Consider the following 13765-nt stretch of genomic DNA (forward strand, 5'->3'; position numbering starts at 1 on the left):
GGTGTCCCAAGGATAGCATCCTCAAACTACTAGACCTGTGTCTTGCAACCCACTACAACTTTAACGATAAGATCTACAAACAAATTAATACAACGCCTATGGGATCACCACCATCAGGATGTATAGTAAAAGCAGTTATGCAGAGGTTAAAATGAAGAGCCCCTACCCCACAAACCCCCCCCCCCCCATCCAGCCCAAGCTTTGGCTCCACTGTGGATGACACCTTTTTGTCATCACGAAACACAATAAATTAGAAAGTCACAAGCACATAAACAGCATCCTTACCGGTATAAAATTCACTAAAGAGTAAGAGAGCAATAACCAACTCCCTTTCCACTTACACTGACCAGATACTCAACTATAGGAGCAATGCCTGAGCACCCACATACAGGCTACCATACGCTGCAGCACCCAGGAACTGCGAGAAGTCAAGGAACAACCTTGCCCAATAAGCGCAGTCCGCCAATTCTGCACAACAGACCTAAACAGGAAGACGCGGCACACCCAGAGACTCTACCCATCCTACCATACATCAAAGATATTTCAGAGATGACGAACGGACTACTCTGGCCCTGAGGCATCATGGTGGCATAAACCTACCGCCTGAAACAGCTCCTGATGAATCTAAAGGACCCCGTACCCACAGCCAGCAGAACAAATGTCAATATACAAAATGCCCTGCAAGGACTGCAACAAACCCTACATTGGACAGGAGGCAGGAAACTAGCCACCGGGATACATGAGCACTAACTAGCCACTAAAAGACATGAGTAATCATCACTGGTATCCATACACACAGATGAAGAGGGACACCAGTTCTTCTAGGATAATACATCAATCTTGGGACAAACAAAGACATTCACAGGCATTCCCAGAGGCCTAGCATTCAAACTGGAACTGCATTAACAAACACATCGATTTGGACCCCATTTACCAACCTCGAACAGAACTGGAAATGATATCACCTACTGCAACAAACCAAGATATCTAAATAGCAAGTGGAACAGAACACGCTTCACTGGAGGCTCACTGATGATGTTACCGAGCATGATGGCAAAACATCTGAGAACAAACCCACCAGCTCAGCGAGCAAACTTGCAACCTGATTCACAACCTGAGCTACAAAGCTTCTCCAAAATCTCTCTCTGTGAAGCATGCATCAGCAAACTTTCTTTTCCCCCCTTTTTATTTAATTCCAAATAAAAGGCACTATGCCTTGATATGTTGCTTTATCCTATAGAGGACAGGTTCCGAAGTTTGATTAGACTAAGCTTTTATAGCATAAATGAGCCACATTGTGTGCCCTAATGATCATCTTTAGTGGGTGTTGGGTAATTCATAACCCAATTTGGGCTCCATTTGTTGAAAAATCTTATCATGGGATAACACCTGACATTAAGTATTATGTCCTGAGTTTTGCAAGCATGGAAAGGTTGAGTACAGTTAGTACTTTGCCCGTAGCAAGCAGCCAAAAGAATGTGCTGATATAATCTGCTGGTCATTAGAATATATAATGTTGTACCCTGTCATCTGTTTTTTCCATAGCAAAGCCTTGACCAATCTGCATATGGTTTTGCTTACTTTTGAAATTTTGGTATGTTTGCCTTGACCCCAACCAGTACCAACTTTGACTGTGGCTTTATTGCTGAAAAAAAGAATAATGTGATGATGCAGAGAAATGTTTTGTTAGATGCAGATTGCAATGACTATTGTGGAATTAAGTTTATATGTTTGTTTAAATGACTGGTGAAATGTAGTAGCAACTGTCGGTTATTTATCTGAGGGGAAAACAAATAATTGAGCTTAAATCAGAAATATTGTTAATGTTCAAATTTCTAAAAGTAAATCTCTACAGTCCTAATTTGCTGCATTCTCTAATGTTCTGTCATTCTGATAGTGAACACTACTTTTGTATGAATTCTTGACATTTGTTGCAGGTTAGGTTTATTTTTGAATACTGGTCTGCTGTTACTCTTAGGATTTTTCTTTGAATGGGTGTTTCTGGATAGGAGATGGAAGAATATGTCCTGTTGTCATTTTGTGATCAGGGAATTAGCAATCTGGTTGATTGCGGCTTTATTCATCATTTATAATTCTTTTGGTTAAACAAAAGCAAGTACACTGTTTTAAATCTGTTAGTTACAGAGAACCTGGGAAGACATCCGTTGTGCAATTCCTTGCCATGAAAGGCAATGAACTAGCCTTTATTCTTCAAAAAAGTATCACTAGGAATAATTGATCTCATTGGTATTTTGTACTAATTGACTGACCTATCCCATATTATAATAGTAACCACACTTTCTGGTACAGTATTGACTAGGAATTGCTTTCTTATAAATTAAGATGAGGAAAAAGACCTGTTTGTTTTTTTTAGTTTGCAATGCAGTAAACAAGAACAGATTATAGCTTGCACTGTATGATACCCATTCATGCTATCTGGACAAATTCATGTTGTTATGAGGGCAGAATGAATCTGTTTCAATTTATATCTAAATAGTAGATACATATGAATTCAAAGTAGACCATTTTGTCAACAAGATCATGGCAGATCTGTTTTTGATTTAAATTCCGCATTTCTATCTGCCACTGATTATTAACCCTAATTCCTCAGCTCACACAAGAATCTTTTAGGGTGTAGGTTTGCTGTGCTGCAGCACAGCTTTGGAAAACAGAGGAGAACCACCTATACAACGTATTCAAGAAGAACGGATATTCAAAAAATACAGTCTGCAGATTCCTCAAGAACAAACCATGACAAGCAGACCAAACACAGCCAGAAACCCTAACCACCTTACCATATATCAAAGAAGTTTCAGAAATGACAGCCAGACTACTAAGACCCCTCGGAATCCTAGTAGCACACAAACCCACCAGTACTCGAACAAATCTAGTTCGATTCTGAACCTCCAGTGGAAACATCTTTCCATGTTCACCTTGTCAAGACCATACAGGATTTTGTACACTTCAATCTAGTCACCCGTTTTTTTTTTCCCTCTCCCGCCTTTAAATTCTAGTGGAAGCAAGTCCACCCTGTCCAAACTATCTCCATAAGTCAACCCACTCATTGGAGGTGGTTTACTATACTGATATCTGCAATGTATTTATATCCATCCATAATATTCAAATGACAGTATCTATGAACGAATTGAATATTAAAGTAATAAGGAGAAAGAAACTGAAACTTGTTTGGAAGTGTAGAGATGTCTCTTGGTCTCTTGACATCGATCTATTTGGTACAATATTTTGATAACAGTGTAAGTTCTTGCTGGATCAACAATTTTGTTCTAAAACCGTGAGAAGTACAATGTTTGTATACCCAATGAGCATGAGCAGCTTCTGGGTCATTGCTGTGAAACATAGTTAAAGTTCTTAAAATTGGTAGTCTTTCTCAAGATAGTGTCAATGTAGACTTGATGTCTCAGTGAAGTGAATAGAAAAGGTGCATATGTTTGTAAAGTACATCTCCTAAGAATAAACTACACCACACTTTAAACGCCAGCTGGTAAATACAGTAGTATGCTCATTCATTTTTCTTCTAGACCTTCGTTTAAACCGTATCTTCCTGTTTATTTTCAATAGATTGCATTTCATTAATCTCTTTTGCTAAGCAAGGTATTGCTCTTACAACCTCTGCCCACTTCATGTAGCCATTTTAGTCATCTTTGAATAATGTAGAGTTGGACAAATTGAATCTTGATACTGTAATAGGTACAGCTTAGTGAATACAGTAAACCAGTGTTGCAACTTGTGGCAGACAGAAGCCATGTCAAGAGCAGGATGAGGAGAATGGTGAAGAGAAGTGAAGATCAGCCAGAGGAGCTTGAGATTGAAATAGTTGAGAGCAGGGTGCAGTAGGATGTAATTGGAAGAGAAGAACATGATCCAGGAATGAAATGGAGCCACAGAGTATAATTTCCAGGAAATTAGAAGCCATTCTAGTTCATGACTCCAGAGTACTGGAGGTGCAGCAAGCAAACTAACAAAACGGTACAAGTGAGAAGATTTATGGAAGAGAGAATCAGAATTTTTAATTCACATTTCTTCTTTGAAAATCCACTTAATAGTAATGTTTCTTTGATTTTGTGGAGAGACTGATCCTCCTTCCAAAAGATGTTTGCATTTATTAGCTTCATTAGAGGCTTGTTTTGCTTCCGCAACGTGTCTCTCAGAATGTACTCATGGAAAAGGAGTATTCCTGTCATGGGGCAATAAATCAAATTGGTTCAATTTTTGCTACATTTTAATGACTGTAGATTATGTAGTATTAAAAGACAAAAAAGTGTAGAGGGAGAAAAGACATTGAGGTTGAGGTTGACCTTTTTAAATAAAAATGTTTTCTTTTCTCATGGCCTGTCAAAAATTGTGGCAGGAAATTGTCCTACAGTAGCCAGCAACCTTTGCATCTGTCAATGAGACCTTTTTATTTTCACAAGGCTGAAGGTAGATTCTATTCATTATTAGAGCAGTATGTCAGCTGAAGATCCAAAGGTCATAGCCACTGACATTAGCCTTTTGATAAGATTGCCACCCTAAGCAGTGGTGCACCTAAAATGTAATCCATCTTAATGTGACTGTCTGCTATCCTAAACAATGATGCAACTGAAACAACATCAGTTGAAAACAATGGCGTGACCATAAAATGTCAAACATTATAACCTAATAGGTACAAGGCTTGTCCATCAAATGTCTTGTAAAACAAGTGGCCACAATTATCTAGGATTGTTATGTTAGGATGTAAGAACTGCATTTATTGTTAAATGTTGTGCTTGAGAAAAATATTTTTAGGCACCCTATCTTCATGCTTTCATAATAGATCTGGACATATATGTTTTCTGAAAAATGCTTTCATATAGTTTCCCAATGGGCCAAGCATTAATGTGCTTTCCACACTCACTTTGTACAGCATGTCATTTTTCTCAAAATATTTTAGATTTATTTAAAATCATGTCCATTCAGCTCTTGCTGAATAGCTGTAGGTTACAGCATTTAAAGTATGGTTTAGTTTATCTTTTGAGATGAACTTTACACATGTATATGCCTTTCCTATGATGTGCCATTGTAAGAATTCATTTGTTGTGACTTTGAGCCATACATGCATTTCTAGTGAATTAGCTGAACTCATCTATTGAAATTGGATTGCTAGTTTGCTGAGGGGGAAAAAGACTACTGACTTTTGTAATGTAACTCATCTTTTTCTCAATGGTTAGGGAGATCAGTTAGTTGTGAAGTCCTTCTTTCCCTTCTCCAGTCACCGCTGTAATGTTCCCACTGTGGCAGCTCTCCTTCATCTTACCTGTGTCATGATCCTAAAGAGAGGAGTTGACTTTAGTAATGTGTTTTACATTTTTAAGTTGTATAGCATTTGGACAGAAGGAGGCCATCTGGATTGTTCTTCCTGGGAGCAGATGAGGCGGAGGCGAAGGAATTGGGAATATGGGATGGCGTTTTTACAGGGGGCAGGGTGGAAGGAAGTGTAATCTAGGTAGTTGTGGGAGTCGGTCAGTTTATAGTAAATGACTGTGTGGTTGACAATGCTCTCCACTGCATCTCCTCCACTTCCCGCTCCTCCGCCCTTGAACCGCACCCCTCTAATTGCCACCAGGACAGAACCCCACTGGTCCTCCCCTACCAACCCACCAACCTCCAGATACATCGTCATTACTGCCACCTCCAAACAGACCCCACCACCAAGGATAAATTTCCCTCCCCTCCCCTATCAGCATTCCGGAAAGACCACGCCCTCCGCGACTCCCTCGTCAGGTCCACATCCCCCACCAATCCAACCTCCACTCCTGGCACCTTCCCCTGCAACCATAAGAAATGCAAAACCTGCGCCCACACCCCCCCCCCTCCTCACTTCCCTCCAAGGCCCCAAGGGATCCTTCCATATCCGTCACAAATTCACCTGCACTTCCACACACATCATTTACCACACCCGCTGTGGCCTCCTCTGCATTGGGGAGACAGGCCGCCTACTTGCAGAATGTTTTAGCGAACACCGCTGGGACACCCGCACCAATCAACTCATTGTCCCATGGCTGAACACTTTTTAACTCCGCCTCCCACTCCACCAAGGACATGCGTGTCCTTGGCCTCCTCCATCGCGAGACCAAGGCAACACGATGCCTGGTGGAAGAGCGCCTCCTCTTCCAACCACAAGGGATGAATGCAGATTTCTTCAGCTTCCTCATTTCCCCTCCCCCCACCTTATCTCAGTCCCAACCCTCGGACTCGGTTCCGCCTTCTTGCCCTGCAATCTTCTTCCTGACATCTCCACCCTCACCCCCTCTCCGGCCTATCACCCTCACCTTAACCTCCTTCCACCTATCTCATTTCCAACACCCCTCCCCCGAGTCCTCCTCCCTACCTTTTATCTTAACCTGCTTGGCACACCTTCCTCATTCCTGAAGAAGGGCTTATGCCCAAAACATCGATTCTCCTGCTCCTTGGATGCTGCCTGACCTGCTGCGCTTTTCCAGCGACACATTTTTCATCATGGTAAAACTGTCCTTTCCTCAGTTGGTTTTATCTTTCAATTCCAAAGTTGATTTCTCCCCATTTTCTATAATTTTCTTTCTACTACTGCTGACATGTTGAACTCTCAAATAGTTTTATTTTTGGAAATTTGACTATACATGCTAGTTTGCCCAGGAGTGTGCAAACAGTAAAATACAGAAGCAAGCCTAAGAAGCTCACTGTCTCTCTTCCAATAAAATAGCCTATTCTAAGAAATTGGATTGTAACTAAACAAGAAATTAACATCTTAAATGATATTTTTCCATATCAAGCAATTTAGTTTCATTTGGCGCTTCTGTATTTAAAGTTTAAAAAAAATTGTATCGCACTCAGTTATTTCGTTTTTCACGATTTTGAAGGTGTTGATGAATGGTATAACTAATACACTTTATCTGCATACCATTAAATTCAAGTCTCTCCCTATTATATTAGCTCATGCATTTACCTGCTGGAGGCTAGATATGTATTAATTAAAACTAATTGTGAGGACATGGTCATAACAGTAATTTGCAATGATGAATAATTCAGTGTTTACTTTTCGTCTTTTAAAAAAATAATTCACAGGATGAGGGCATTGCTGGCTCAGCCAAAGTTTATTGTCAATCATTATTTGCCTAGCAGGCAACTAAGAGTCAACCAGTTTGTGGTCTGGAATCACTTGTAGACTGGACCAAGTCAGGACAGTACTTTGCTTCCCTAAAGGACATAAGTGAATCAGATCAGTTCCTCCAAAAATCGGCCATAATTTCATTAAGTTTTATTTTATTTCATTGAGTTCATATTCCATCAACTGCTATGGTAGAATTTGAATCTGAGTCCATTGAACATTACCTGGGTCTCTGGATTAATAATCCAGTGATAATACCTTCAAGGCTTTCACCTAACATAGTGTTTTGTTTAGTGAAGATGAATATATAAAACTGAATATGGTTTACAATTGGGAATGGAATTTTGTCAAATGTAGAGTTTTTGATTTAATGGTTTGGGGTGATCTGCATTGAAATTGATAGTTTTCAAAAGGAAATTTTGAGTTTCCAATTAATAGCTTAAATGTAAAAAATTTCACAGTTAAGATGTTTACTGTATCAAAAGACTTAAAAGTACTATTGACTAAAGATTTGACTTCTGGGCAGCTTCAAATGTAAAATCCAGTTTCAGAAAAAAATTCACTGCCCAGGATATATATTACACTGCCTTTTTTAGCAGACATTCAATTCTTCTAGAAACAGCCAAAAATAATTTTTAGTTCTTGAGACTTTATTCTGTTCTTTTCCTTTCTCAGCCTAGTAACTTGTAACACCAGAGCTGTATTTCATGGTAACAATATTAAAGTAAGTCTCCCTCTACTACAACCTGGGAAAACCTGCTGCTTGGCTAAAGCTCAAGAAATTGGTTCCTTATTGTGCTGTCACCCCCCCCCTCACTCTAGAAACAAAATTAAATCCATAAAATATGTTTGGGTTTTTAGACTAAACCTTTTTATGTGAAAACTGAACCAAAAAAAACCTGACAAATAGTGGGTTGCATATTTGTTATCACCAAAAATTCTGTTTTACAATTTGTGTATTTCTGTTTTGTTTATCGCATCAGGAATTCTGGAAGATCAACGCTTAAATAGTCTACAGAATGGTACTATTGAGCAACAAATTGGAAATGTGTGGTACAATGCTGCGCCGTTGTCGATATGGTGGCAAATTCCACAGTATGTAATGATTGGGGTCAGTGAAATATTCGCAAGCATAGCAGGTACGTTTGGAAAACTGAGCTATCAAGTCTTTAGCTTATGCAAATAATTATCACCGTACATCCCCAAAGTTTTTGTGTACACTAGTTACTGTTGAACTTAAATCAATATTCTTTAAAATCAGCTAATTCCAGATATTTACATCTAATGAAATTAACAAGTGTTGTGGATTGAGTGATAAATTTGGAATTCATTTCTAGGTTACTGTGGGTGTATATTTTAACATTGTTCAGATATGGCCTGTTTGAATTTATGAAAACAAAATTCCACTTCAACCACTTTTACCCAGTAGGAAGCAAATATTGCCACCAAGATTTCCTGCTCCTGCTTTAGTTTTTATTCAAAATGTCATAATGTATACGGATGTTTTCTTGCCTGTATAAGAATTGACTATTCCAGAAAACTACAGGTATCAGTTGCATGTGTAACTTCAAAATTTGATTTGTTTTCTGTGTGTTTCTACCTGTTTCACTGCCATCAAGAACAGTACTTTTTCTTGTTTATCTTCGAGCGACGTGTGCATCATTGGCTCGGCCAGTATTTATTGCTCATCCCTATTTGTCCTTGAGAAGGTGGTAGTGAGCTAATGTCTTGACCTGCAGCAGTTCAAGGGATGTAGATACATTTAGTGTTGCTAGGGAATTCCAGAATTTTTGTCCCAGCAGAAGTGAAGAAATGGCAGCACAGTGCCAACTCAGGATGGTGTATGGTTTAAGGGGGAACTTGCAGATGGTCGTGTTCTCATGCATCTGCTACTCCTGTTCTTCCGAGTGGTATTATGTATAGAGTAAATTATTTGCTACCTCTTTGGGACTTGATTAAGGTAGTTTGAAAGTCATGCCACAGCAATATTGTATTCATCTCTGACACTTCAATATTTTAATTCTAGCTACACGGATCAAATACTTGATACTTTTTGATGCATCACATTATTAATCAAGGTGGAAGTTTAAAGTTGACCCTTCGATTTTTTTTTCATTGCCAAATGCATTGAAATTCTTTCGGGGTCATGCTTTTAGTTTGCCTTGCATTCGATTGCATTTATTTCATTTAATGGAGCTGCTAGCTAATGACTATATGGTGATATCAATCAGGTGCAATTGATTTGTAAGCCAATAAGACATTACTGAAATCAAGGTTAGCGTTGGGTATGTAGGGTACACATGACCAAATCCTGAAGGTTCACTGGTCCCAGTCATGGTTTGATACATTTGGAATCTTTTGTGGCATTTTGTAGATATCCAGTGTCAAGTAAAGTGATCTGTGTAGTTATAGTAGTAATCGCTACTCTTCTTTGGTAGTGTTAATTTCTAAATTTTTTAAATATAAAATAATCAGTGAGTTACTTCAGCTAAGTACAGGTGTTTTTTTTAAATCAATCTTCTTAGGAATAAAATCTGTGAATCAAATGTGGACTGTAAAATGCCAAATGTGCTGGCTTTATTGCACAAACTATATTTTGTGCATTCTACTGAATGTTATTTCCACTGCATGTTTTATCTGTAAACATAGCAAATTTTCCATTGTCATGGCATCAGGTAGATTAAAGCAACCCCCTTATTTTGTGATTGAATTAGTTATTCATCAACTTCCACATTAAAATAATATGGTCATTGTGTAATTACAAAATATAAACATAATTTTCAATCAAGCCTTCTTGAAACTCTCAAAATTGATGTTCATTTGCCCTGTACTTAGCGTAGTTCATCGATTTGAAACTAGCCAAGAAGTTGTCAGTGAGTAGCATTATATTGCAGCCCAGAATGTATTGTACTTTACTTAATAAGCTCACCCAGACTCAACCTAGTTGATCTTCTCGGAACTTCCTCCAATTCAGTATTTCTCTCCTCTGGTAAGAAGATCAATATTGTTCAGTGTATTCAAGGTTTGATCTAACTCGTGCCTTGCAGTTTTAGCAAGAACTCCCTATTTCATACTCCTGCTTTCCTTTTGAAATAAAGGCCAATATTCCATTTGTCTTTCCTGTTGTAGTCATTGTAGTGAGTTCCTTGATTGGACTAGATTAACAGTTGACAGATGTCTGACAGATATAAACAGGAGTGTCAGAGGGTCCTATTCTTTCTGAGAACTGGTTCTGACGGAGCTAGATCAGTGTCAAGAATTCTCCACATGTAAATAAAGGGTAACTTGGTGACAGGATACCAGTCTCTGTGGAGTTATTTCATCTATTATTCACTGAACTTGGATGCTGATGTTTTGTGATTCATGCATGTAGACACTCAAATTCCATTACTTTCTGTAGTCTTCCCATTTAAATGATATTCAATTCTTCTGTTCTTCCTGTCATAGTGCATAACTTTGCATTCTAATATGGCTCTTTGTGAGATTAGATGTGGGGTGGGATTAAATGGGTTACAGTTCTTAGCACAGAATAAAAAGTGAGGTCTGCAGATGCTGGAGATCAGAGCTGAAAATGTGTTGCTGGAATTCTGATGAAGGGCTCTGGCCCGAAACGTCGAATTTCCTGTTCCTTGGATGCTGCCTGACCTGCTGTGCTTTAACCAGCAACACATTTTCAGCTACAGTTCTTAGCACCTCATGCAGCAGCACCAATTAGCTGATTTTTTAAAGTTTGAGACAGGAAAAGGAACAAGCAGGCAACCTGCTGCCAAAAGGTAGGTTGGAACTTTAAAATAGGTAAGTGAAGTTGAAAGCCACTCATTTACCCATTTGGCAGGTTTTACTATGGGAGTTTCCAGCAGCTGAAACAAGGCAAGGACTGGGGGGAGAAAAAAATGTCTTTATATCGCTCCTTGTGGGGCAAGAAAGCCCCCACAATTCTTGATCATCAGAACTCTCCACTTTGGGGTCATAAATCTGATTTGCCTGCTACTGCTATGTCCCTCCTACTCAAATGGATATAATAGGTTCCCCACCTGAATGTTTACCTTATCAGTGGTAAAATACTCACATTGTGGTGTTAAGAGTCTGCATCAAAATTCAAGAACCACAGCCTGCCAGGTAACCCCAATTTTTTGCCCTCTGTTGTCAACTCTATCTGTCCCGTTCATGTCACATCCCTCCGTAAATATCAGGTTTGCATCAGTTGGGGCATTTAACTAGTTTTCATCTGATGACCTTATCTTTCATCTTGCAAGACCCACTACCTAGATGAATGTTCTACACCTTCAAATCCTTGTGGAGTTGTTTTAAATATAAATATTTCGGCTAACTTTTCATTTGGAAGAATCTAGGAGTCTTTCCCATCAGCCTCGGGAGTATGTGCCAGTGTTCATCTAGCATTCTATTCCTTTTAAGGAGCATCCTCAGGTTTTGACTGTGGCTTATGCAATGATATCGCTGGGGGCATAGGCTCCTAGAACTGCCCCCAATGATTTGGGGAGTTAATCTACACTGTTGATGTTATTCTGCCTCATACTCCAGCCATCCAATGAACTGATCTAACCACCCCCTCATCTGGGATTAGCTATGTAAAATGCTTAAAAGGCATTGAGATAATAATTCCTAGGGAAACCTAGAAATTCTCGAGATAAGCTTTTCTGCCATAAAGTAGGCAGCAGATTTGCCCAGGTCAAACTCCTCCAGACCTCTGTTTAATGGTGTAAATTTGAATTGAGGTAGAAATTGGGTTCCTCTCCATTTTCAGGTTCTCAAATCTGAGATCCACTCTAATGATTTATTCCAATTTGAAATTTGATGCATTTAATCTTTAAAAAGATGAGATGTAAAAATTTGCAGTGCCACACTGAAAAGCTAGTATTGGTTTTAAATGTATTTGCTTAGATTCATTTGCAGTTGCATGTAAACATTAATATTCAATTACTGCACTTCTTCTGTATAATTAGTGTAATATATCAAATTGAACAGTAATTAGCTGAATATGTGGAACTGGAAGTTGTTGCCTTAGTTTTACTGTATTATACATCTAATACAAATTAAATCTTGTACACTAAGCAATTTAAACTTTGTGACACCATATTGTATTTCTTTCCCATTTAAAGAGTAGCAAGTTATGAAATATAGGATAGAAAGTAATTTTCCAAATTAATTGGGGGGTGGGGGGGGGGAGAAAATGGCAACAGATGGTGTTTGAAGTAAAAAATTGAGATATCATTCATTCTGAACCTAAAGAAAGACAAAACTCTGCGCTCTGATGGGACAATCCAGAGCAAGAGCACATAACCTTAAAAATTAACTGCATTGATTGATGAAAGCATTTCCTTACACAAATGGATAATGGAAATCTGGAAATCTCTACTCAAAACCCTTTGAGGATAGGCCAATTGAAAATATCACCAGCTATTTCTGGCTAAATGTGCTCCAGGTGGCATTGGCAGAAGATATTCACAGAAAACTGGTGGCATGGTGAGACTAGGTTCTAATGGGAAGTGCGTGCCAGAAACTGGCTTGGAAAGCAGGGATTAATATAAGGATTCACTGATTCTCTGTTGGGAATTCAAAATTCCCTGCTTTGTGAACATATTTGAGGAATGACTGGGCTGTGGTCAAAGCTTTGCTGCATTTCCAGTCAGTCGTTAAAAGAATAATGCAGGAATATTTTCAACAAACCCATAAAAACAAATTACTTTCACTGCTTTAGAGCAGAACTGGGGAGATTATTCCTCACAGGTTCAGGCTCAGACTAACTCACTCCTCTGAACACACCAGTTTTAATTGGTAAATGGAACAAATTTGCTTTGAGGGTGTATCATGCTTAAAGCTTAGAAGGAAAAAGAAAGCTTTAGTCACTTTGTGCAAAATTATGATTTTTTTTCTCTCTCCAACTGTGTTTTTAATGAAATAATTTGACTCCCTGCTTGTGCCCATCTCAGTTACATGAACATTGGTTGCTCATACTTGATCACTCAGTGAAATTCAAATCACACCAATCTCATCGCAGCCTGCCAAAATCCGAGCCAGTTGCACTCGTGGCTTTTGCTTTGGTTTGAGGAGGTCTGGATTGAGTTGGGCGATACAACTGTGCTAGATGCAATACAAATCAGTGACAGTGCCTAGTTATAATGGGAGTGGAATTCTTTTCCCCTTAGTTGCTGATGATGAATTAAGGGACTAATTTGTTTAAAACCTTTAAAATGTCTTCAAATGCTTTCTTTTGTCTTTGAGAGACTAATGCTAATTCTGCTGAGTTCCAAGACATTGAATGCATTGGCAATGCCAACATTTGTCCATTTCTACATTTAAATAATAGTTGCCCTATTTTTTAATCCGAAGCGCATGCCTCAAGTTTTCCTGTATTAAAATCCATCTACCAAGTTTTTGTCCACTCACTCAACCTGTGTATATCCCCATGCACATTCCTTGTGTTCTCATTGCAACATGCCTTCCCACATATTTTTGAATGATCAGCAAATTTGAATACATTAATTACTCAATTAATGACTTAGAGAAGGGGACAAATTTTAGAAGTGCTATAACTCAGCCTTGTGGTATTCCATTAGTTGCATCTTTCCAACCTGTAAAAGAGTAAATAATCCTGTCTTTTTTTTTAATATATGTTAACTG

At 38.7% G+C, this 13765-nt stretch overlaps 1 protein-coding gene across 3 annotated transcripts in view; it reads left to right on the forward strand.

Moving 5' to 3' along the window:
• The window catches only part of slc15a4 (solute carrier family 15 member 4), a 76744-nt gene that overhangs the window by 43406 nt on the left and 19573 nt on the right, over positions 1–13765 (forward strand). For all 3 annotated transcript variants that reach the window (XM_060843666.1, XM_060843667.1, XM_060843665.1), the window contains one exon: positions 8107–8262. In XM_060843666.1, coding sequence (XP_060699649.1) covers positions 8107–8262 — 156 coding nt within the window. The remainder of the gene's footprint in view (positions 1–8106; positions 8263–13765) is intronic.

Source organism: Hemiscyllium ocellatum, chromosome 24 (genome assembly GCF_020745735.1).
Source record: "Hemiscyllium ocellatum isolate sHemOce1 chromosome 24, sHemOce1.pat.X.cur, whole genome shotgun sequence".
NCBI lineage: Eukaryota > Metazoa > Chordata > Chondrichthyes > Orectolobiformes > Hemiscylliidae > Hemiscyllium > Hemiscyllium ocellatum.